Source organism: Girardinichthys multiradiatus, chromosome 1, assembly GCF_021462225.1.
Source record: "Girardinichthys multiradiatus isolate DD_20200921_A chromosome 1, DD_fGirMul_XY1, whole genome shotgun sequence".
In the NCBI taxonomy this organism is placed as follows: Eukaryota; Metazoa; Chordata; class Actinopteri; order Cyprinodontiformes; family Goodeidae; genus Girardinichthys; species Girardinichthys multiradiatus.
Genome location: NC_061794.1, coordinates 44,024,519 through 44,048,874, shown reverse-complemented (window position 1 = coordinate 44,048,874; position 24,356 = coordinate 44,024,519). Strand labels below are relative to the sequence as shown.

The following is a 24,356-nucleotide window of genomic DNA, read 5'->3' as shown; positions in this document are numbered from 1 at the left end:
TTTGCTGCAATTAATCAGTTTGGATTGTTGCCTTTACCATTCCGTACACAGCTTTTATTGGACCTTCTTATTCTGGCTTCTAAGCGTGCAGTTATTGATTTGGGATAAAAATGACATAGAGGAGGACGGATTCTTATCTGATGCAAAAATACACAAAGTAATTCAAACCTGTAATTCCCAGTAAAACTGGAATTTAATTGCCATTCCGTGAGAAAGATTTTGTGAGACATTTACAGTATGATAGTTTGGATAAGAGTTTTATTGCTGCAGTAAAACGTTGAGGCTGAATTTCTATCTGAGCCAAGGTATTTTCATAATAAAAATCCTAGTTACACAGTAAAGTTCTGCAGATAAAAACACAGAAGTTCTGATGCTTGTAAGGAAAATAGTACAGAGTGGATCCTTGGTCAGTGATACCCCTATATCATGCAGCTTTTCCTGATATGTAGAATGAAAATAAACATTCTGAAAATGTGGTTAAGTTTTGTTAAATAGCATGCCTGACACTAGGACTCTTGGTCAAGTCCTATGGATCCAGCAGAGCACAGTGACTCAGTAACTGACCCCATCCTGCTTAACTATAAACTCTATGAGGATGAAATCTGCCTCGTCATTAGCCACCTGGTGTCCGAATTATTCTTGGCACAGAGGGCACAAATCACCTGCCGCCTTGTGTTCCCATCAGCTCACAAGCTTCTGCAGTGCACATATTTGGAGAATGTTCCATGTTACTTGCCAGACCAGCAGGGGCCTTCTTTTCCACTCTACCCTGGATTATTCAGTTTTCTTCCTCTAGGCAGCTCTACAGTCTCCTCCCTCATTGTCTCTCTGGTTCCAGTCTAATCCCATCTGGCTCAGAAAGTCTTCGTTTCCTCCTCTGTTTATAAAGCAACAAAACCCCACTCGTACCGTTTGGTTTTAAACACTCCCAGTTATTGTTATAATGGCTTTAAAGATGTATTTTTGGTAATGAAACCTCCAGTAATTGTAAAAGGCTTTCATTGAAACAAGCTGGTCCACGCAGAGAGTGAAGAGAAAAGTTTTATTCATAAAAGAGTAATAAATGTTTGGATGTTTTTCCTCCATCAGCTGAAATCAGGATGAACCCAAAGGGTTGCACACACACACATCCGGGAGTCAGGATTGGTCAAACCCTTAACACCGCTTATGAACTCTTGCTGCTATTGGCTGTCGAAAAGAAGGAGACAGTGACGTCAGATGGAAGCGCCGAACCCCAGTTTCCAAAGTTTTGTTGAATGCTAAGCTTAGCTGATGGACGACAGTGAACCTCTGTCCTCATTAACGGCCCACGGGTAAGCGGTACACTCACTGTTACCTAAACGACACACGATGTAAAGAGCTGCTTTCCGCCTTGGAGTGCTGTCACTGGCCATTTTGTTGTGTTACTGGAAACCAAACCGTAAGATGCTAACCGCTAGCGATGCTAACCCATGTTTAGCTTCACTCTGATTTCCCCTTCTTCCGCCACTGAAGAGCGGTTAGCGATCTGTTTGAGATGTTATCCGGATAAACAATGCTGTTAAATGTCTGAATTTAAATCCATGTGTTGTTATTGCCAGTGGTCAGCTTGTAGAGGACGCTCGCTGTCGGATGTAAACAGAGACACGCCCCCTTCTCATCGTCAAAGCGACTGTTTGCTGAGATTTTATCGTCATTAAAAAGTTTGAATAATACCTGATAAGAAAAAAGGGTACATGTGGCTCTAACTGGTGTTAGAAACAGTCTGGAACCACATCCGTACGCTTCGCAGCTTCCGCTCCGAGCGGAGGGTTATTTCACTGCTTTTAAGGGATCTGGGCTACCTTTGATCAGTTCTAGGTAAAAAGGAAGACTGAAGCCCATTTCATCTTATTCTTGTACCTTAACCTTATGTCTCTAACCGGTAGGGTGTTCCACTGAGGACTGAGTGACGCGACTTTGCAATACAGCTGAAGCCAGATATTCACATAGACTGTACAGAAAGACAGATGACACATTTTTCCTCATTAAGTTAGAATAACATTTCCTGTTTAAGGTCAGTTAAGGATACCAGAACTGTGTTCATTACCTAAAATGCCAGAATTGTGAGAGCATTTTATAGACATTTGTTCTAGTTTCTTTAGATTAAGGACTTTACATCTAAACCCTTCCATTTTTGTAGAATTGTGTTTTAAACAGCAAGAATGGGTCAAAGGTGCATTTATGTGGGAATGTGCAGGCTTAATGTGCATCAGAAGTGTTAGTTTAAGAAAATTTCTTAGGTGTCTTAAGTAGAAGACAACCAGAGTTTTCTTTTTTCTTGAAGACATTTTGACTCATCCATGAGAGGCGAAACGTCAGGATTAAAACTGAGACTTAAAGCCCTTAGATATTTTAAACAGAAGTTTTAAAAGAGTTAGGTTTTGGATTTGACAAGGTAAACAAAGAGGAAAGTTTTCAGAAAGAAGTTTGATAGAAATGGATGAACGGGATGAGAAATCTGGTTATTTTATATGTTATGTATGTGAAATTTATGGATTTTCATTTCACCGTGATCCAATTCTGGATGAGTCTGGATAAAATGAAATTGAGAATGGAGCAATTTTTTGACTTTAAAGACTTTTCTCCTTCTGTTTCCTAAGGGGCAAAGGTCTAATAATTCTTAATAAATGTAGTGTTGTAACATTAATTGATGTGAAAGTTGTGATTTGGCACGTCACACATTTATTTTTACATTTTCTCCTTGGTTTGTTTTTCCACTGCCTAACTGATTGGACACTTTCATAAATGCGGTTGAATTCCTCTATGCAACATCTTTGATCTTTAGACAACTCTGAGTTTGAACCGGACCTATGGTCCCTCAACTGGGTTAAACATTGCAAATCAACAGACTAAAACTGCAATTTCAATTAATTTACACAAACAAAATGAGGGTATAAAGGTTTACAAACTGTGTTTTAGGGAATCAGCATTTTGTGTAGGATATTCTGTTGTCTTGCACAACAAGGTGGTGTTTCAGAGTTTGAGGAACCCACAGATGGTAAGACTCTATTCAAGCAGATTCATAGTTTGTAATCAAATCAGAATTTTATTGAAAATGCTGAAAAAAATCTAGAAACGTCAGCTTGGAAAATAATGGAACTATATGTAATAGGAGATTTGTAGGAACTCTGTTGATATCTTGAAGTTGGCTTCCTGACAAATGATTTTTCTCTTCTGTTTTTCCCCCCTTTGATCTTTATTCAGATGGATGACATCAACGTTCTACACCACAGATGCCTTCTCAATTTGAGGCGTAGAATTCGAGATATAGGAGATGGTCGCCCAGCGCAGGAGCGATGCATGAGGTTGCAGAAGGATGGAGACACACTCAGGTCAGCCTGTCTAATTTAGACTGATCTGAAGTTACGATGATTTCTAAACTTTGGAAGTTCATATTTTTAAAATAAAATGGAAGCTGGAGTCATAATTTTATTGTTAAATTGGTAAAAAAACAAAAAAAACAACTAAAACCCTCTTTGAAGGATTGTGTAGTCTTGCTCTGGGGTTCAAACATGATGAGATAAAAAGAATAACAGAAACATGACACTTTTAGAAAGACATCAAGAACCACTGCCTGTATATTGGGTTCCCCTCATGTTCTTGTGCCTTTTTATTCCTTAGTTATGGAAGGCTGGTGCCTGTTCAACATAGTCTGAGATCCCTCACACTTTGTCACATATAATGGCGAGGCCAAAATGCCCCAGAAGACATTTCTGACGCCGTAGAAAAACCATCCCTATTTTAGCTGGTTTTTAAACATCATAGCAAGGCCTGAAAACAGTGTGACCTGGTCTTTACTGGTTTACGCCTACTGCAAACAATACAAATTAATATGAGTTGAATGAAAACTCCCATTGTAATAATTGTATTTTATTTTACGCCATCCATTTTAAATCCTGGTAAAACACAGCTTCTATGAATTTCTCCAAAAAAAAAAAAAATACTCGGCCGTCGTAAGTGCCTCCAGAGGTTTTTTGATTTTTAGTGTTTGAGGGTCCAAACAGAGTCTCTGAAAACTTAATTAGCTCTGAAAGAGAAAAGTGGAAGTTTTAATCTGTAAAGCTGTAATTTACAATTGTCTCGCAGGTTAAAATAGGCGACAGTTGTGCCTGGACCAGTAAACCCTAATATGCATAAGAAGCAATTTCAGTTGAGTTACAAAATTGTGCACGGAAGGTTATAGTCCTCCAAGATCCTTAAAAAAGACTGTATAGAAATGTCTTTGGCTATCATTTTAAATCAGCATCCTGGTTGCTAATGGCTGGATCCATTTGGGTGCTACATCTGTGGACCATGTTGGTGAATATGCTTCGATAAAGGGAAGATTTTCAGTGAGCTGATGTGTAGTTCAAACAGAAACTGGGCCTATTGTTAACCTGTAATTTCCTCTCTGTAGTTACCAAGGGAACTCCGAGGAGGTGGGTTGCTATGTGGCTGGCCATCCTTTATCAAAGGGAAATTGCTACTTTGAGGTGAGGCACTTTAACGTGTTGTAACTGAGTTCTGGCTGAGCTGCCAGATGTGAAGTGATCTTGTTTTATTCATTGTAACTCAAACCAGAAGCATTGTATGATGAGCCACATTCACAACGCCATCATCCCTGGTTGTGTCCAAGAATGCTTTTCCATCCAACCAGTGATTTTAATCATTGCAGTTCAATTTTTGGTTATTTTTCCCAGCTTCATGGTGAACTCTATGTGGCCTCCAGCAGTCCAAGCTCACCAGTGCCAAACCCCTACCCCAAGTTAGGCATTGGTGTGGGTTAGATGGTATATTTGAGTGTGATAATTATGTTTTTTAACAGGAAATAGTATTTGATGGTTAATTCACCAAACAAAAATTCAGCCGTTAAACGCTCATTGACCATTTTGTAGATAAAAAAGCATCTGATGTAGTGTCTTAAATGTCTGGACTTGATCCTGTGAAAGTCTAAAATACTGACAGCAAAATATCATGTAGGAAACCCTGTATGGATTGACCTCCATTAACTTTACGTTACCGTTGAGTCAAGTATAAACAAACTAAGTTTAGCTCTGGAGCTGAAATCCGGTGTGTTACAGGCCCTGCAATGTTTGGGCAAGAGGCAGAAGCTGAAGCTGCATTTTCTTTTTAGGAAAGAGAAACTATTTGCATTCGCTGGGGATCTGAAATTAGCTCATCAGGCCATAAAGTAGAGCTAAGGTAGGATTATACACTGCTCAAAAAAATAAAGGGAACAGTCAAATAACACATCCTAGATCTGAATGAATGAAATATTCTCATTGAATACTTTGTTCTGTACAAAGTTGAAATGCTGACAACAAAATCACACAAAAATCATCAATGGAAATCAAATTTATTAACCAATGGAGGCCTGGATTTGGAGTCACACACAAAATTAAAGTGGAAAAACACACTACATGCTGATCCAACTTTGATTTAATGTCCTTAAAACAAGTCAAAATGAGGCTCAGTATTGTGTATGACCTCCCTACAACGCCTGGACATGCTCCTGATGAGATGGTGGATGGTCTCCTGAGGGATCTCTTCCAGACCTGGACTAAAGCATCCACCAACTCCTGGACAGTCTGTGGTGCAACGTGACGTTGGTGGATGGAGCGAGACATGATGTCCCAGATGTGCTCCATCGGATTCAGGTCAGGGGAACGGGCGGTCCAGTCCATCGCTTCAATGTCTTCATCTTGCAGGAACTGCTGACACACTCCAGCCACATGAGGTCTGACATTGTCCTGCATTAGGAGGAACCCAGGGCCAACCGTACCAGCATATGGTCTCACAAGGGGTCTGAGGATCTCATCTCGGTACCTAATGGCAGTCAGGCTACCTCTGGCGAGCACATGGAGGACCATGTGGCCCTCCAAAGAAATGCCACCCCACACCATTACTGACCCACTGCCAAACCAGTCATGCTGAAGGATGTTGCAGGCAGCAGATCGCTCTCCACGGTGTCTCCAGACTCTGTCACGTCTGTCACATGTGAACAGTGTGAACCTGCTTTCATCTGTGAAGAGCACAGGGCGCCTGTGGTGAATTTACCAATCCTGGTGTTCTCTGGTAAATGCCAAGCGTCCTACACGGTGTTGGACTGTGAGCACAACCCCCATTTGTGGACGTCGGGCCCTCATACCATCCTCATGGAGTCGGTTTCTAATCGTTTGTGCAGACACATGCACATTTGTGGCCTGCTGGAGGTCATTTTGCAGGGCTCTGGCAGTGCTCCTCCTGTTCCTCCTTGCACAAAGGTGGAGGTAGCGGTCCTGCTGCTGGGTTGTTGCCCTCCTAAGGCCTCCTCCATGTCTCCTGATGTACTGGTCTGTCTCCTGGTACCGCCTTCAGGATCTGGACACTACGCTGACAGACACAGCAAACCTTCTTGCCACAGCTTGCATTGATGTGTCATCCTGGATGAGCTGCACTACCTGAGTCACTTGTGTGGGTTGTAGAGTCCGTCTCATGCTACTACGAGTGTGAAAGCACCACCAACATTCAAAAGTGACCAAAACATCAGCCAGAAAGCATCGGTACTGAGAAGTGGTCTGTGGTCCCCACCTGCAGAACCACTCCTTTATTGAGTGTCTTGCTAATCGTCAAAGATTTCCCCCTGTTGTCTTTTTCATTTGTACAACAACATGTGAAATTGATTGTCAATCAGTGTTGCTTCCTAAGTGGACAGTTTGATTTCACAGAAGTTTGATTTACTTTGAGTTATATTGTGTTGTTTAAGTGTTCCCTTTATTTTTTTGAGCAGTGTACATCATCAGAACCCAGTAGCTGGTGTAACAGGGCGCTTCTTTCTTTATTACAGAGGAGGCATCCTTCCAGACCTCTTTAATTAAAAACAAATTTTCATCTGGATCACTTGCAGGTTCATTGTGACTGGACGTTTTGTTTCGTCTCTACACACTGCTCCTTTTTATGTCAGATTTCACCACAGTAATGCAGATGTTATTTGATGGTCTCATCTTGAGCCTCGTGGATCTCTCTGATATTTAGAACAAGTAGATTTTACCTGGGTCATAACCTAGAGGTTGTGCTACATTATTCTCCATTCTGTGACGCACAAGCTGTCAGTTACCAGGATATCTCTGAAATTTGGGAGCATTATTTTGCTAAAGGTCAGACTTCTGTCGACATATGCGTCATTGCTTCCCTCATTTCTTGTTTTGCTTTCACAAGGAATCCATTTCTCCCCGCTTGTCAGTACTCCTCCTGTTTTTTCAGGTTTTCAGGCTCCTTCTGCTTTGATTCCTGCTGAACAGCTGCTCCGTTTCGCTCGTTTTAAAAGGACATTGTATTATAACCTAAAGGCACACTATCAGCAAATTCCTGCTCTGTATGTGATTGATTTTGTGTTTTTGTGGCCTTTATTTAAATCATACAGACAAAGGAAATGTTGTGACAGAGGGTGCAGAATATTTTCCTTCTAACTGAGAGGACAGAGGAGGACCAAATATGTGAGAAACATTTAAAGGGAAGAGGTAACTTCTTTAAAAGCATCATTAAAATATCTAAAAATACCTCCTAATTATTATGTTTAAATGCCCAATATTCCATTTATTCACCAGATGCCCCTATAACATCAGCTTTTTGTCATTAATAGGGGAGCAATAGGAACTTATGAGAAGACCTGCTTGTTATAATAAAAGTGCGCCGTGGGGCTTTTTTTTAAATGATTTGGTGAAAAATTTTATTTTTCAATCGGGAAATGGAGAATGTTCCAATAAGTGTTTGCCAAGACTTCAGCCACATGCAAAATGACACTAAACATAATTGTTTAAACTAGGAGGTTAAGGAGAGTGGCCATCAAAAAGCCCTCATCTCTGTTCCATCCTGCAAATAAACTGCAAAGCATTGTGAGAAGCTTGAGGGACGCCTAAAATGTTTGACTCAAGTCATACAGTTTAAAGGCAATTTTGCCACAAACTAAGGAAGTGTATAATTTAATGAATCCTTTGTTTCCCTGGCATTTAACAAATAGAAACATTTTTGGTAATCTTGATGGAAAACAGGAAACATTGGTGTGATTTATTGTCAGAAAGGTTGTCTTTTCATACAGTGTATGTACAGGGGTTGGACAATGAAACTGAAACACCTGTCATTTTAGTGTGGGAGGTTTCATGGCTAAATTGGACCAGCCTGGTAGCCAGTCTTCATTGATTGCACATTGCACCAGTAAGAGCAGAGTGTGAAGGTTCAATTAGCAGGGTAAGAGCACAGTTTTGCTCAAAATATTGAAATGCACACAACATTATGGGTGACATACCAGAGTTCAAAAGAGGACAAATTGTTGGTGCACGTCTTGCTGGTGCATCTGTGACCAAGACAGCAAGTCTTTGTGATGTATCAAGAGCCACGGTATCCAGGGTAATGTCAGCATACCACCAAGAAGGACGAACCACATCCAACAGGATTAACTGTGGACGCAAGAGGAAGCTGTCTGAAAGGGATGTTCGGGTGCTAACCCGGATTGTATCCAAAAAACATAAAACCACGGCAGAATTAAATGTGCACCTCAACTCTCCTGTTTCCACCAGAACTGTCTGTCGGGAGCTCCACAGGGTCAATATACACGGCCGGGCTGCTTTAGCCAAACCTTTGGTCACTCATGCCAATGCCAAATGTTGGTTTCAATGGTGCAAGGAGCGCAAATCTTGGGCTGTGGACAATGTGAAACATGTATTGTTCTCTGATGAGTCCACCTTTACTGTTTTCCCCACATCTGGGAGAGTTACGGTGTGGAGAAGCCCCAAAGAAGCGTACCACCCAGACTGTTGCATGCCCAGAGTGAAGCATGGGGGTGGATCAGTGATGGTTTGGGCTGCCATATCATGGCATTCCCTTGGCCCAATACTTGTGCTAGATGGGCCCGTCACTGCCAAGGACTACCGAACCATTCTTGAGGACCATGAGCATCCAATGGTTCAAACATTGTATCCTGAAGGTGGTGCCGTGTATCAGGATGACAATGAACCAATACACACAGCAAGACTGGTGAAAGATTGGTTTGATGAACATGAAAGTGAAGTTGAACATCTCCCATGGCCTGCACAGTCACCAGATCTAAATATTATTGAGCCACTTTGGGGTGTTTTGGAGGAGTGAGTTAGGAAACGTTTTCCTCCACCAGTATCACGTAGTGACCTGGCCACTATCCTGCACAAAGAATGGCATAAAATCCCTCTGACCACTGTGCAGGACTTGTATATGTCATTCCCAAGACGAATTGACGCTGTATTGGCCGCAAAAGGAGGCCCTACACCATACTAATAAATTATTGTGGTCTAAAACCAGGTGTTTCAGTTTCATTGTCCAACCCCTGTATATATCTGCTTTCACCTGCGCATGATCAACTCTTCAGTGGCTCTGCAGAAGTTGGAAGCCTTGAAACAACCTTTTAGTAGAAACTGTTTCTGTGATACTGCGCTTTAAGAGTCCCTCATCCACAATGTGAGAGCACAAAGCTGCCAGCACTTGTAATCCCTCTATCCTCCATCACCTGTCAAGTAAAATGACACAGATATGCTGTTTCTCAATGTCCCATCCGTGTAACATCTCTTCAGTTGTTGGCTGATGTGCTCTGCAGTATGAGTTTGGCTTTCCTGTTTTTTTAAATGGCTCTATGTCGCAGGAATCTTAGCAACACTAGCTCTTATGTTTCATCACAACATTCTGTGGCTGCTGTATTACATGCAGGTAACGTAAAACCATAGACAAGCCAACAGTGCTCCGACTGTGCTGCTGCATGCAGGCTAAAAAGTTCATTTCTTTTCGTTTGACCACTGAGACTCTCTCTGCAACTGTAAGCTGTTAACTGCTACACCTGTCACTCGGTTACTTTATAAGTTGTGCATCATTTTGTTAATGGCTGAGTTTGACTTGCAAGTTACAGAACTATGTGGTGGTAGGAGGTTGTTGCAAATGTCTAAAACAGGTTGGTTGTGTCTCATGGCTAACCAAAAAAACTATGTTTTCTAAATCAAAGGTTCTAGAGAAACTGGAATCAAACTCACAACCTTTCCATTGTCAGATGAATGATGATCTCACTGATCCATAGCTGTAAGAACTGCTGTATGATGGTTTAAACTTTGTGGTTCTTTCTGACACAACCTGAAATAGAAACCTAAGGCTTTGGATCCGACCTGTAAATCTTTATTAGCTGTATGTCGTTGAATGTTCAGTCGTATTGTCGTTGTTGTAGTTTAATAGTAAATTCATTTTAATTAATTAAATTTGTAAATTTATGAATTGAGATCCAATAAGAAATCTCACACGTGTAACATCAGGTCTGGATGAAATGAAATGTCAAGTGTTCGGCATGTAGTATTATTAGAAATCCATGAACCAACATAATTACTTTCTAAGTCATTACAAGCAGTGAGCCTGCTGTGGGCCTTTTCCAAATCCTTGGATAGATTGGCTAAGAAAATGAGAGATTTACAGGGTTCGGAGCTCTCTTTCTGGGTGATATTTTCCATCAGATCTGCAGCTCACCAAGGTTTCTCACAGTAAAAATGTAGCATAAGTGTTGGATTTTGGTTTTTGGCTATACATTCGTATGGTTGATGATGGTAATTAATGTTGTTATTAATGAAATGATCTGTGAAATGCCCCTGGTTTGAATATGTCAGAACTGTTAAAATAAATTTAAATTCAATCTTTAACAGAGAGAGGGACAGACAGAGAAGGACAAGCAGGGAGGGGGTAATCAGTTGGCCTGTAGATGATGTCTTATTGGTTTAATGGAGACTTCATGACTCCAAGTTGCCACTTTTGGCTACAGTTCTCTATGTTTAAGTTATTTTGGGCTCATAGATTTTTAACATTACTTTTTTAGATTCAAGTTGCCACAAAAAACTGTTGTTTTTTTTTTTTTTAAAGAAGATTAAGAGTTTTGGTGTGGCCATCACAAAGCTCTGATATCAGTCCCATAGAAAGTGTGGGGGCAGAGCTGAAATTGACCTTCGAACTTTAATTAGGTACCCCAGTTCTGTCAGGTATGGGCCGAAATTCCAGCAAACTTTAGTGAGTAGGACGGCCAGAATACTTACTACAAGTTATACAGTTTAAAAGGAAATTCTACCAAATATTAAAGAAATGTATGTAAACTTCTGACGTTGAATAATTTAGTTCAAATTCAATTCAAAAATACTTTATTGATCCCAAAGGAAAATTAAATGTTGTAGCTCATATTATTCAGGTTTCTTCAAAGAGTCGTTGTAGATGCTGATGGCTGTAGGCAGGAAGGATCTCCTGTAGCGCTCCGTCTTACAGCAGATCTGAAGAAGCCTCTGACTGAAGACACTCTGTTGTTGTAGGACAGTCTCATGAAGAGGATGATCAGGGTTCTCCATAATGTTCCTCATTTTATGCACAATGATCTCCAGAGGTTCCAGAGGAGACCCCAGAACAGAGCCAGTATTTATTAGCTGGTTGAGCTTTTTTGAGTCTCTGATGCTGCTACTCAAGCAGATTAAAAATCCTATTTAAAATCTTATCTCTTGTTATTCTGAAGTTTTACACATAGAAATAATTTGTGATTCAAACTGACCTAAAATATCTAAAATGATTTAATGTCTTGCAGTGAGGAGAAAAATATCTGATTTCCACTGTATACAAGCAAGCCAGAATGGTGTCTGTGACCTAAATGAACTCTGATGCCAATGTTGAGATAACTTTTTATGCGTGTCTATGTCTAGGTAACGATAGTGGACACAGGAGTAAGGGGAACCATTGCTGTGGGCCTGGTGCCTAAGTTCTACAGACTGGACCACCAGCCGGGCTGGCTGCCATACTCTGTAGCTTACCATGCTGACAACGGCAAGTGAGTCCACCGCAGATTTCTCTACCCAGCTGGGAGGCATTTGGTTCTTGCATCAGTTTAGAAAAACTCATTTTTCCGCTGTACATTCGCAAAAATACTCCAGTAATCCTTCATCACTGTTACTCTAAACCTGTTTGTCCTCATTAAGATGTCGATGTGAATATGGTGCATTGGGACAGTTTAAGATAAAAGCTTTTATTCACTGGTTTTACATGTTTTTCTCTTTCAACAAAGATTTTTTGGATGCAAACTAGTTGCATGACTTACCTTTGACCCCACAGAGACTAAACCTCGGTGATTGAGAGCATAGTCAGATATGTGACGTCAGCCCCGTTTGGCAGTCTTTGTGTAGAAATGAGAGCTAAGCTTGTTTTTCTGACACAGACGGGCAGCAGTTAAAACCAGCTCCTTGTAATGATTTATGAGCAGTCTGTCCAGACGAGCTCAGAGGATATTGACTCACTCATGATGGATCCTCCACATGCAAGGCAAGATTATAGGCATATAGATGAAAGACTACCCCACTGTAGACCTAATTGTTTTACAAACTCTTCGTCAGTCAGACTCTGAACCCTCAATTATTTGTCGTTTTAACATGTTTTTTTTTACTCCTTATGTTAAAAGTAAAATGAAGCAAAAATTCTCAGTGTATAAAATGAGAACTGGATTTGCTTATCAACAGTGTACCTGGCCGGATGTGGTTATGAAAATGTTTGTCTTACAGGTTATATAATGGTAACCCTGTTGGAAAGCAGTTTGGGCCAAAATGTGCTCGCGGTGACCGCATTGGCTGTGGCATACACTCAGAAAATACAGAAGCTGGTCTTACTACTGTCTTTTTCACGAAGAATGGCGGAGAGGTCAGTGTTTCTTCCAAAGGGTCCAGTGCTTCGTTTGCCTTGAACAAAGGCTTTCAATGCTTCATTTTTTAACAGCAGAACATTAACACTTAGCTATTATTATAAAATACCAGCTTGGTATAAGTAAAGCATTAAAATGAAAAAGTTCTAGCTGTTATATTTATTTTTCTACAAATGCAGGTTTATTTCAGTTATACCAGCTATACATTCTGACTACTTTTAAAGGACTAAAACTTTAGCTCTTTTTATTTTCAGAGTGTATTTTTTTATGTTTTATCGACAAGTTCCTGAGCAGCCAAACACCCACATTTAGCAGCCCTGCTATTAAAATAAATGTGGTTTAATTATTCTCCTGCTGAAATATGTATTTGCCTTCCTTCAATAAATTGACTGGACATGTTTGCAGTATATGTTGTATTTAACGGTAACCAGAACCATTTTTGGTTTTTATTTTGGTTTATAACTATATGGTCACACAGTTAAGAGAAAGAGAAACAGGTATGCATGCAGAGCGTAAGGAACAGGCAGACAGAGAGAGAGACAGGAGGTGCAGGTTGGTTTAGATATGTTTTTCCCTTCATACATTTCTTCCTATGATTTTATTTCATTTTTAAAGTCAACTTTAAAATATTTATTTTATATCGCAAAATCTAAATGTATTTTATTAATGAAATTAAAAACGCCACAGCATGGTATAGCAGGACATTAGCAATAAAAAAAAAACAAGAATTTACGAGACATCTTTTGCAACAAGACTTTTTTGTTATGTTTAATTTCCTGAATAAAAAAGTAATAAATGGACCCTTTTTGTTATGCATTTGTTTGATTTCTTGTCATTTATTTGACAAGTTTAAATTTGATTTTATTTATTTCTTGTCCAGGTGGGTTCAGTAGAGGTTCCGGTGTCATCGGAGGGCCTTTTCCCCGCTGTAGGCATGCACTCCATGGGGGAGGAGGTGAAGGTCGACCTGCAGGCGGAGTGGCTCTTAGAGGAAGACGATACCATGATGATGGTTGACAGCCACGAAGACGACTGGGGACGGCTTAATGACGTCAGAGTCAGCGGCATGGTAAGACATAGAGAAAGCCCTTTGATTGCACTTATTGCTCGAAGGATAACGGTCACATTTTGAGAACATGTCGGCAATCAACCGGCACTAACAGAACTGTGGTGGAAACAGACGGGCTCGCTGGATTACCGCTGTGCTGCTGGTGGATATTAGTTAAGTTTTAAATAAAAAACACAAGGCAAATGTGGCTCAGTGGTCCGGTCGTTTATAAAATATCAGAGGTGGTGGGTTCCATTCCAGCTTCCTACTCCTCATGTCAATGTGCCCCTGAGCAAGACACTTACACCTAAGTTGCCTACTCATCTCTGTATCAGTGTATGAATTTGGCACTTTTAGTGGTTGGTATCACTACAAAGACACTAAATTAATTGTTTTATTATCTAAGGTCAAGCCCTGCATCCCTATAATGGAAGCTGCTTTTATCTGGGGTTTTGTCCTTTTGGTCCTGATCCATATCTTGTATTTCATAAGTGAGTGTTGAAATGGAAATGGTCCAGTACAACGACGGTGGCACCTTACAATTCAGCTACTTCTTCACTGTGATGGACTAGAGTAGCATCTGCATTAAAGCAGACAAAGCCCCGATCTTAGGCTCCAGGATACTTAAACTCTTCTGCTTGAGGCTAAGACTCACCACCACCTTGGACGCATTTCTCCTCCATCCAGAGTGGACCTACTTGAGAACCCTTAGCAGCCTGTTGTAATGTTGGTATGATGAGAGCAGATGTTTCCAAATTACTGTAACAAAATAACCTAGGTCACTGATGACAGCCAATTCAGCCAACTATCTTCCAGTTTTTGATTGAGGTCAGTAGACTATGCAAAACCAGAGAGATTTTAACATCTGATGGTCCATAAATATTTATTCATGCTTAAAAGTGGAATATGAATGCCCTACATTCCTTATATTCAGCATTTTTCATCACTTTATATAAAGAAGAAAAAGGGTTTGAATTGGCTGAAACCTCTCTGCCTGAGAGGTCTGAGGTGGACCATGTGGGGGCGCCAAAATCAGCATGTCAAAGGTCAGCTACAAGAAATAATAAAAACAGATGAAGGGCCTCTGCTTCCCCATTGATGTTTACAGAATACCCTTTCAGATCACAGTTCTGCAATAGATGCGCATCCACAAACCCCGTCTTACGGATCACATCATTCATGTCGATCCGCCATGGTACCGGGCCCTGTGTGCTTACCCACCATGCTCTCTGATTATGGGCCCACCAGGTTATGGGCTACAGTTTTGCGCCATTCTCAACATGTTATTGTCTGTGTCAGATTCTGCTGGGCAACAGATCTCTTGGATCTGGTGGACAGTTGGACTAATCGATGCGTCTGCTCTCACTGCACACTGTTGTTGCTTCTGCAGCCATCTTGCCTTCGCATAACATCACTTCTTCCCATTCCTTCCACAGTCCTGTACCAAGTTATACTTTTGCAAGTCACAAGGGAGTTTTAAATCTTTCCATCCAGATCTCAAATCAAGTCCCAACTAAACACATGAAGGTCGTAAAAAGAGCCCAAAGTCAGCACACGCAAGTCCAGTCCAAGTCCTAAACCTTCAATCTTGAGTCTTAAACAAGTCATTAAACCAAATTTGTTATTTAACCACAGAGTTTAAATTAATAATTTCTGGATTTTGGAACCAGAACAACTAACTAGGGGAACCTGACTTGTAAAGCATCCCTGATGTTGCTTTTCCAGTAAATATTAACTGAAACAAATGAAATTAAACAGCCAGTAAATTAAGACAACGATTAAAATGATTAACAATTAGATATGATAAAAAACTGATTAAAAAAGTACAAACCTGCTTTTAAAATATTACAACAGTTACATCAATAATCAAAATAACAAGCCATATAATTTATTCAACTGTATAGAAACAAACTTTGTGACCAAGTTGATTTCTTTTAGACATGATCATGGTTCTGTTATTTACCAGTTTGGATGCACGTTCTTTGTTTAGGTTCAAACCTAAAGCTCAGAGACTTGGAGGAAATCATTTAGTTTTAAACAAGGAAGTATTTTGTAATGTTACCATGTACGTTCGCTGTCTTAAGGTGAGCAGATGCAGGGTTGCATCTTAAATGGACCCTCACCCACAGTATTCTTTAACTGGTAGAAAATTCATTAATATTTACCATTTAAAGACTTAATCTTCTTTCTGACTCTTAACTAGTAAATATTTAAATATTATTTTCAATACATTTTAAAGGTCTTAATTTATTGCTCAATAAAATAATGACATTGGAAATCTAATCACTATTTGAATTAAACAAATTATACATAAAAAGTTTATTTTTAAGTCTTTAAAATTATTTTATTTATTCCGTACTGCAAGGACAATTAGGAAGAAATACAATTGAAAGGGTTTTATGTAACTTAAATATTAGGCTCATATTTTCCTTCACCTCTCCATCTTGGATATTTAAGAGGCCAATATGTTAATGTTTTTTGGTTTAGTTTTGAGTCAGAACCTTTCAGGCTCCACGTTTTAAATTGGTGAACAAAAAAAACCCAAACTTAGTTGTTAAGATAACATTAACTGTACATTAGTCTGTTTTTTTTTAGCTTTGACTCATCATTCTACAGCCTGCATGTTGGTCCAATTCATTCATTTTTCATTCAGATAATTTCTCTCATGTGTTGTAAGAAATTACTACAAACTGCCTTAGAATTAATAAAGTCAACATTGATCTGATTCCAGACAAGCGACACGTCAAAAAATACAGAGAATCTTCAGTATTTGTTACATTTTAATAAAAAGTGAATGATAGAAGACATAGAACACATTTTCTGTTTGACGTGATGGAGAGATGCTTATCTTAAAACGTATATATTTTTTTATCCAAGCAAAAACACTTCCATTATGAGTTCACGGAAGATGTGATGGGGTCCTTTCTTTCTTTGCATTTTGCGCTGGGTCCATCACCCAACGCAGTGCCCAAACATTTATAGCAGCTTTACATTCTGATGCTGAAGCTGCTCATGTGGAGCTGAAACTGCGCCCATGAAAGGAGTTGAAATCCAAAAGGCGATGGAAGAGTTTTACATGTTTCTGTTTGATAATCGCTCTTCCATATGATCGCCACCTTTTAGAAAAAAGACATGGGGAACAAGAGACGATGTGACAGTGGTAGGGGTTCTTCTTATAACCGGTGGGTTGCTGGTTCAAACACCTCGCTCTGTATGTCTCAGTCATTGAGTCCTTGAGCAAGGCATTTTACATGCCTGCCCTGCTGGTTTATGGTGAACAGAGGGCCCAGTATCTTTCTTAACGCAAGCTTTTCGCGTTGCAAATGTGTTGCCATACATTAAAGGGCAAAAGCGTTTATCTAACCATTATATCTTTTAAATTGTGTGGTAGCCCCAGTTCTGTCCGTGTGCCACAGGGCAGCTGTGGCTGCAATGTAGCCTACCACTGTCAGTATGTGAATGTGTGTGTGAATAAGGTGCTTTGGAGTCCTCTGACTTCATAAAGCACTATACAAGTGCAGGCGAAGCTGACGGGAAAAGATTGCGTTCAAGATAAATCACAAATCTGACCGGCATGCTTTTAATGAGGCATTACTGACATGTTAAAAAAAAAAAAACCCCACAGATTAAAGTACTGATGGTAGTAACTTGTCTGCATCCGAGTCTTTGCTTTTGTGCTCAGTTTACATCATGGTACAGAGGGTGGACTCTCCTGTTTAGATCAAAAATATTTCTCCATTGCTGCAAAACATCCTTCCCCACTGCTTTGCTCCAACCACCCACCCACATGTAATGCTTCCCTTTACTTTTTCATACAGTAACATCTTTTCCTTCTTCAGAATTAGTTTTCATTTTAATTACGTCATAAAATAAATGAAAAAAAGGAAATTAAAGAACAGCTGAGAATTACTTAATTCAGTTGTGTTCTATAAGCCGTTTCACAGAAAATATCGTTACTGTATGTATTTATGATGCAAGACACTTCATCTGTTAGGGGAAAACAATCCTACATCTGAATGCTCAAGATTCTGTCAGCCTGTCCTAAAACGTTGAGGAAAAGATGGAGGCAAACCTGCGTTCCAAGCATATCGGTGGTTTAAGCCAAAAAGCGTGCGGGAAGTGACGCTGAAACGATACTTTCTAGATAATTCTTCGTGCTGCAAAACCCTTTTTTAATGTTCCTCAAAAATTTGTCATAATTTTACATGAGGGTGATGGAGATTGGGTGTTATTAATCGACTCAGAATCATCCAAATTCGCATGTCGATGCAATGAAAAATTAATCAGTCACCCATAATTTGTTTTCATGTGCTCTGTTACAGCTGTGAATTAAATACCCACATGTTTTTGTAAGCCTTAAGTAGACTGCATGCTAAATATTTGGATTTTTTTTTACCGAACTTGATTATTTTTGTAGTAGTTTGTTTCCTTTATTTAGATTGGGTGTTAACTACAGACACTATCCAGACTATAATATTGTTGTATAACCTCATCCACAGACTAATTATCCTGGTTACTCTGGAAACATCAGTTCCTGCTGTTTTCTCTTTCCAATTTTTCCTTTTCTCATTGCAATATGTGTGTGACCCCTGAGTTAAATTAATGGCCTGTAATCATTTCTGTTTCAAGGTTTTGGACAAAAATCTTGTTTTATTTCGGTTTTTATAATACAGATTTTCATTAAGTCTACAATGATCCAATAAAATGCAATGAATTCTGAAGTTAATGAATGTTGATGAAAATGAAATGGATCACAAAAAACTTAATTTGCAGTGTGTTTTTAGCCATGTCACAAATTGCCCTTTCAGTAATCTTATTGTCAGCTCAGGGGCAAGTCAGCTGATGTCACTCTGTTATTCTGACTGAATTAGATGAGCTGAATGGCTGCTTTAGAGGGAGGGGTGCTTAAAATCATTCTTCTCCATCTACATTGGTTACTTTAACACCTACTGTTACTTACTGCTGCTTTTAGGATTGCTCTCCAAACTGAAAATTAAATCCAGTATCAAAAAATGTTTGGTTATTCCAGACGACAGAAAACGACTAATAATTCCTAATAAAAACAATGGGTTACGTTGATTTCTATTTAAATGACATGCTTTATTTTTTATTTGCCACGTTACAAGTTGATTTTATCATTTTACCAATCAGTATTTTGGTTTTTGACCTTCTGACTGAATTCAAACAATTTCAATGCTTCCATTCATACATAGCTAACAGGTTTCATCAACATTTTATAGCAAGTGTATTGGATGCAGTTGTCATTAAACCATAATAAGAGGAAAACAACAGATTAGCTGATATGATTATTCAAAAATACATTTATCGGGACATTTCCAGCTGTGAGCAAAACCAAATAGTAGGAAAACGTTTGTGCCAGTCAGTCAGTCATTTTCTACCACTTATTCCATAGTGGGTCGCGGGGGAGCTGGTGCCTATCTCCAGCAGTCTATGGGCGAGAGGCGGGGTACACCCTGGACAGGTCGCCAGTCCATCAAAGGGCAACACACAAACAACCACGCACACACACATTCATACACCTAATGGCAATTTAGAGTGACCAATTAACCTAACAGGCATGTCTTTGGGAAGCCGGAGTACCCGGTGAGAACCCACGCATGCACAGGGAGAACATGCAGACTCCATGCAGAAAGACCCCTGGCCGGGAATCGAACCCAAGACCTTCTTGCTGCAAGACAACAGTGCTACCAACTGCGCCACCGTTTGTGCCAAATAAATGAAAAGCACCTTAAAATCATTAATATCTTGTCATTTAGTCAATGAAAATCACAGCCAGCCTCAAATGATCATAATTTGCCTGTCATTATATAAGTTCTTGCTTGATGACATGAGTCAAAAATGATCAGAATAGATATTTTAAGGCTGTGAATGGTGGATTATATATTGCTGTCATATGTTACCTCTGGAGTGAGAATAAGAACCAAACCAGTTCTTATTGTCAAACCAGAGGTGTCCAGTTCCAGTCCTCAAGGACTCGTGTCCTGCAGGTTTTAGATGTGTCCTTGCTCCAACACAGCTGATCTCCCAGCTCTGCAGCAGCCTGCTATTAAACCATTATTTTAATTCAGGTGTGTTGAATCAGGGCAACGTATAAAACATGCAGGACAAAACTGTCTTAAACCAAAAATTGACACGCTGTCGTGTTACTCGCAGCCATCATTGCTTCTACCATCTCTAAGAACTCGTCACCTGACCCTGTGATGTCTACCTTAGTCTTAGACAGACAGAAAAGACTAATTTCACCACAACATAAATTAAAATGGCTCCTTTATTTCACTTCTTCTCTAACAATAACGGCCTCTCCCACATCTCAAACCTCTGACTGATCTGTTTGGTTTAGGTTTTAAAGCTTCTTAGACTTTGCCACCAATCAATTAAATGGAACCTTGAAAGTGATCTGACTCCTGGGTTTCTTTAAAATCACTTCTGCACACAAACATTTGTTTGTTTTCTACCTTTACCATGACTGTCAAGACAATGGTTTCTTATGCAAACAGAGGCTGTTAATAGTCCACCTGAATGAAGCTTTTTCAGCTCACCACCCTGTCTCCTGTTTTACTGTTCCTCTTGAGAGGAGATATTTGGCTGGTGTTCCACTGCGTACGTGCGGCTCACTGCGAACACGAGCCTGCAGTCCCTCCGCCTCCTGTTGTCCCAGCAGTCTCCCTACCCAACCAACTTAATCCCCTCAGCTGCGGATGAGCTGGCCGGTAAGTAAGTGGACAGCACCTTAGTCTGCATTTGTCGGTTTCCCGGAGTGTCTTATCGGTTCCTTTCAAGCATTCGTAACTCACTGCAACTCCCTTACACTCGGGAATGAAAAATCTTGGAGATGTATGTTTGTTTTCTATTCACATCTTCTGGTCTCGCATGAGTGACGAAAATGTATTAATAACACTGCAATATCATCACCAGGAACATTGTGAACCACTCCATCATCTGTCCTTGTACCTTTTCCAGGCAGCACAACCAGCTCCAATCCCAGCACCTCCTAAGGTTGCCTGTTTCCTTCCTTCCTCACTTGCTTCCTTGGAAACAATTGTTATGAATTCCAGCATGACAATTCTCCCAGTAAAACATTTCTAACTCCCCATCAAGTTTATGACTTTGAAAAATTCAGGGGTCACTATTGTGGCTGATGGCCCTTTATTTTCTGCTGGATTACTACCTCTATCATGTAACCTGCAGCAGTTTATTAGGGTCAGTGTTTGTTTTATGCAAAAAGTTTATACATGTAGATTAGTTCATGTTAAGGTGCTTAGAGACAATCTGAATCAGCAGGTCAGACCAATAATCTGGACATGGACCAGTAAAAGCCTCATTACTGAATAGGCACTCAGGCAATGTTTTGCTGTTTCCCACAGGAGCTGTATTTACAGTAAATTATGTCATTGCTTTGCTGTGGCTTCAACCTGCACCTCACCATCAGTCACAACATGAAAACTATCAGCATCATTTTGACATTGTAGGTGTCATTCTAATGTAATAGGTGTGATGTGTCAAGACATGAACGTGGGACCTCTAGGTATGTCCTGCGGTGTTTGGCACTGGGACTGGCAGCGGATCTTTGGGTTCTGTGGGTTAAGGCGTTGTTCATGTGTTGCGTGTTCCAGCATATCCTGGAGATTATTTACTGTATTGAGATGTGGTTAGCTCGGGGGTTGGATTCGGTGCATTTTGCCTGTTTGTCATGTTCTTCTACCTTGCCTTGAACAGTTTTTCCTTGCAAGGAAATCTCCACCTTATCTCCACTGTGTTTTGTCAATTCATGTTGTGATTAAGTTGCCAAAGGTTTGTTTACGCCTACTCTCTTTTCCTTTAGAGGGAGTTCAAGTAGAATGCATCTTGCTTGCATCATTTTATGAGACACTGCAACATACTCCATCAAATTTTCCCGGTCCCTCTAGTTATGTTCTTAAGCTGCCCTTTGAAGCTTTTGTAAAAGGCTGTATTTTACTCAGCATGGGATTAATGTTTGATTTATGGGAGATCCGCCTCTGCAGCTCGCTGGGTAACTTCTCCTGACATCGGAGGTTCACTAACTGAGTGGTGGTGATGTCTCATACGCTTCTGGAACGACCAGAAGGAACATTTTTGCAACACCATATGCAAAGGGTTCTCAAATCAAAATTTCTAGATTATGTCAAAGGTCCCTGGCGGTAACCTAGCCGAGGCATCATCGGCTGCTAACAAATAGTCAATGTGATTTAGGTCTGCAATAAAACTTGTATTGTTGTTTTAATCAAAGCAAAGTGGACATTGTAAACTGTCTCTAGCATCTTATTTTGTCAGTCAGTCATTTTCTACCGCTTATTCCATAGTGGGTCGCGGGTGGGCTGGTGCCTATCTCCAGCAGTCTATGGGCGAGAGGCGGGGTCACCCTGGACAGGTCGCCAGTCCATCCCAGGGCAACACACAAACAACCAAGCACACACTCATTCATACAACTAAGGGCAATTTAGAGACCAATTAACCTCACAGGCATGTCTTTAGATTGTAGGAGGAAGCCGGAGTACCCGGTGAGAACCCACGCATGCACAGGGAGAACATGCGAACTCCGTGCAGAAAGACCCCCAGCTGGGAATTGAACCCAGGACCTTCTTGCTGCAAGGCAACAGTGCTACCAACTGCGCCACCGTGCAGCCCCATCTTATTTTGTTTATCTGCATTACTAACAGCGCACATATCTGTATTTCCTGTGGAGGAAGTAGATTCTACCGTAACTCAGTTTTCAAAAGTCTGCCAACATTTCTCAATCAAGCGTGTTTATTGACAAACGTTGAAAGCCAGAGAAGATGACTCAGGTTTGAGTCACACTTAAGACTTGAGACTTGACCTGGACTCCTGGCCTGAGACTTGAGTCTTAGTACCAGTTTTTATCTCATGTAATGAAGGGTGAAAGAAAACTGGTATGTGAGCTACAGACTGCAGCTGCTGCATGTTTTACTGTGAAAGGGTGAGCTTAATTATTATTATTGTTGGTGGATTATTATGGGATGTTAATGGCTCATTACAATCTGTTCCTGTTAGCTGTAGCTTCATAATAATAACCACATAACGCTGCATTTAGGAAACAAATTAAACGTAACTTACCTTTGACACTATCTCACTGTTAATCAAACTCCAACATTACAAGGACACTTTCAGCTAAAACATTCACAATAAAAGCACTTCCTTTTCTGTTGATTCAGAAGTTAAATACTCATTTATTTGCTTACTACACTTTGTCTTGTTCGTTATGTTGTTATTTATACCTTTTTAAATATAAACACATTTGCGATTTACAATCAAGCACAAAGGTTTTAAATGTGGACTTAGAAAATTGTTTCCTAATATTATTAAAGCTTCTCCAGCTCAGCGAGGAGCAGAACACCCTTCAGATACTGGGCTTCGACTTTGAATAAATGACTTGTGAACATCTCTTAAAGTTTAAAAGGATAAAACAAAGCAACTTTTTGTACTCTGTTCAGTCCTTCTGTTTTCTACTCGAGTCTAACTCCTTGTTTCAAAGTGGCAGCCTGAATTAAGAGCCAACATGCCTGCGTGGAAAATGGTTTTCTTTCTTAAAATTTGGGCAGATGGTGGTACAGTTACTGTCAAAAGGCCAAAAATCATTATCCGTGTAAATGCATTTTTTACTAACTTGACTGCTGTTTGGTTGCAGTTGCGTTGGCATACTGTGTCAATTTGTACGTTTTTTTATAATATTAAAGCTATATTGCAAATGAAATTGAACTAATTGTTCTCCACAGGGTAGCCCGGGCACTCCTTTTAAAGATAGGTTGAGGAGTTCGTCCATCCGGAAGGGGCTGGGAGTAGAGCTGCTGCTCCTCCACATAGAGAGGAGTAAGTTAAGGTGGCTCGGGCATTTGTTTTGAATGCTCCCTGGATGCCTCCTTTGGGAGGTGTTACAGGCACTTCCTCCAGGGAGTAGGTCCAGGGGACATTCCAGGATACCCTGGAGGGACTACATCTCCTGGCTGGCCTTGGAATGCCTTGGGCTCCACCCAGAAGAGCTGGAGGAAGCGTCTGGGGCGAGGAAAGTCTGGGCGTCTCTGTTGAGACTGCTGCCCCTGTAACCCGGCCCCGGATAAGTGAAGGATGACAAGATGACATGAGTAAATGCTCTGTGTTGAGCTTGGGGGGGGGGTGAGGTTGGCAGCTCCCTTCGATGTTTTTTACTAATAAATCATGTTCCACAATAAAAATTGTAAAAAGTCTTTACCTTGTTTAAAGACCTAGTAATGACCAAATCATGTTAGGATTAACTCACTTTTGCACAGTGACTTTTATAATCAAAAAGTTGTTGTGTTTAGGTCTAATGCAGAACCATGTAAAATCCAACAACAAAAGCGAGTGGTTGCTTTGAATAGAAGAAAAAAAAACGTTGTTGCTTAATCAATAGTAGTTGGTTTTGTTTTATGTAAGTGAAAACTGTAAAAAGGAGAAGATAAGTTTCGCCTTTCTTTAGGATGTCCGTTTAGGTGTGATAGGAAGCCAGCAGGACCACACTCTAGGTGTTACATCTGTTTCCCAGGTAGCAGCTCAACAAAACAAGGCCTTGCACATAACCATCACAATTCT

General features: G+C 40.3%; 1 protein-coding gene across 3 annotated transcripts in view; it reads left to right on the top strand.

Moving 5' to 3' along the window:
• Window positions 1-24,356, top strand: part of spryd3 (SPRY domain containing 3) — an 80,525-nt gene that overhangs the window by 14,146 nt on the left and 42,023 nt on the right. For 2 of the 3 annotated variants that reach the window (XM_047376214.1, XM_047376206.1), the window contains exons 3-7: window positions 3,226-3,353; window positions 4,418-4,493; window positions 11,718-11,842; window positions 12,567-12,702; window positions 13,584-13,772. In XM_047376214.1, the coding sequence (XP_047232170.1) occupies window positions 3,226-3,353; window positions 4,418-4,493; window positions 11,718-11,842; window positions 12,567-12,702; window positions 13,584-13,772 (654 nt within the window). Of the gene's footprint in view, window positions 1-1,089; window positions 1,314-3,225; window positions 3,354-4,417; window positions 4,494-11,717; window positions 11,843-12,566; window positions 12,703-13,583; window positions 13,773-24,356 lie in introns of all 3 variants that reach the window. The other variant, XM_047376198.1, reaches the window with a different exon arrangement.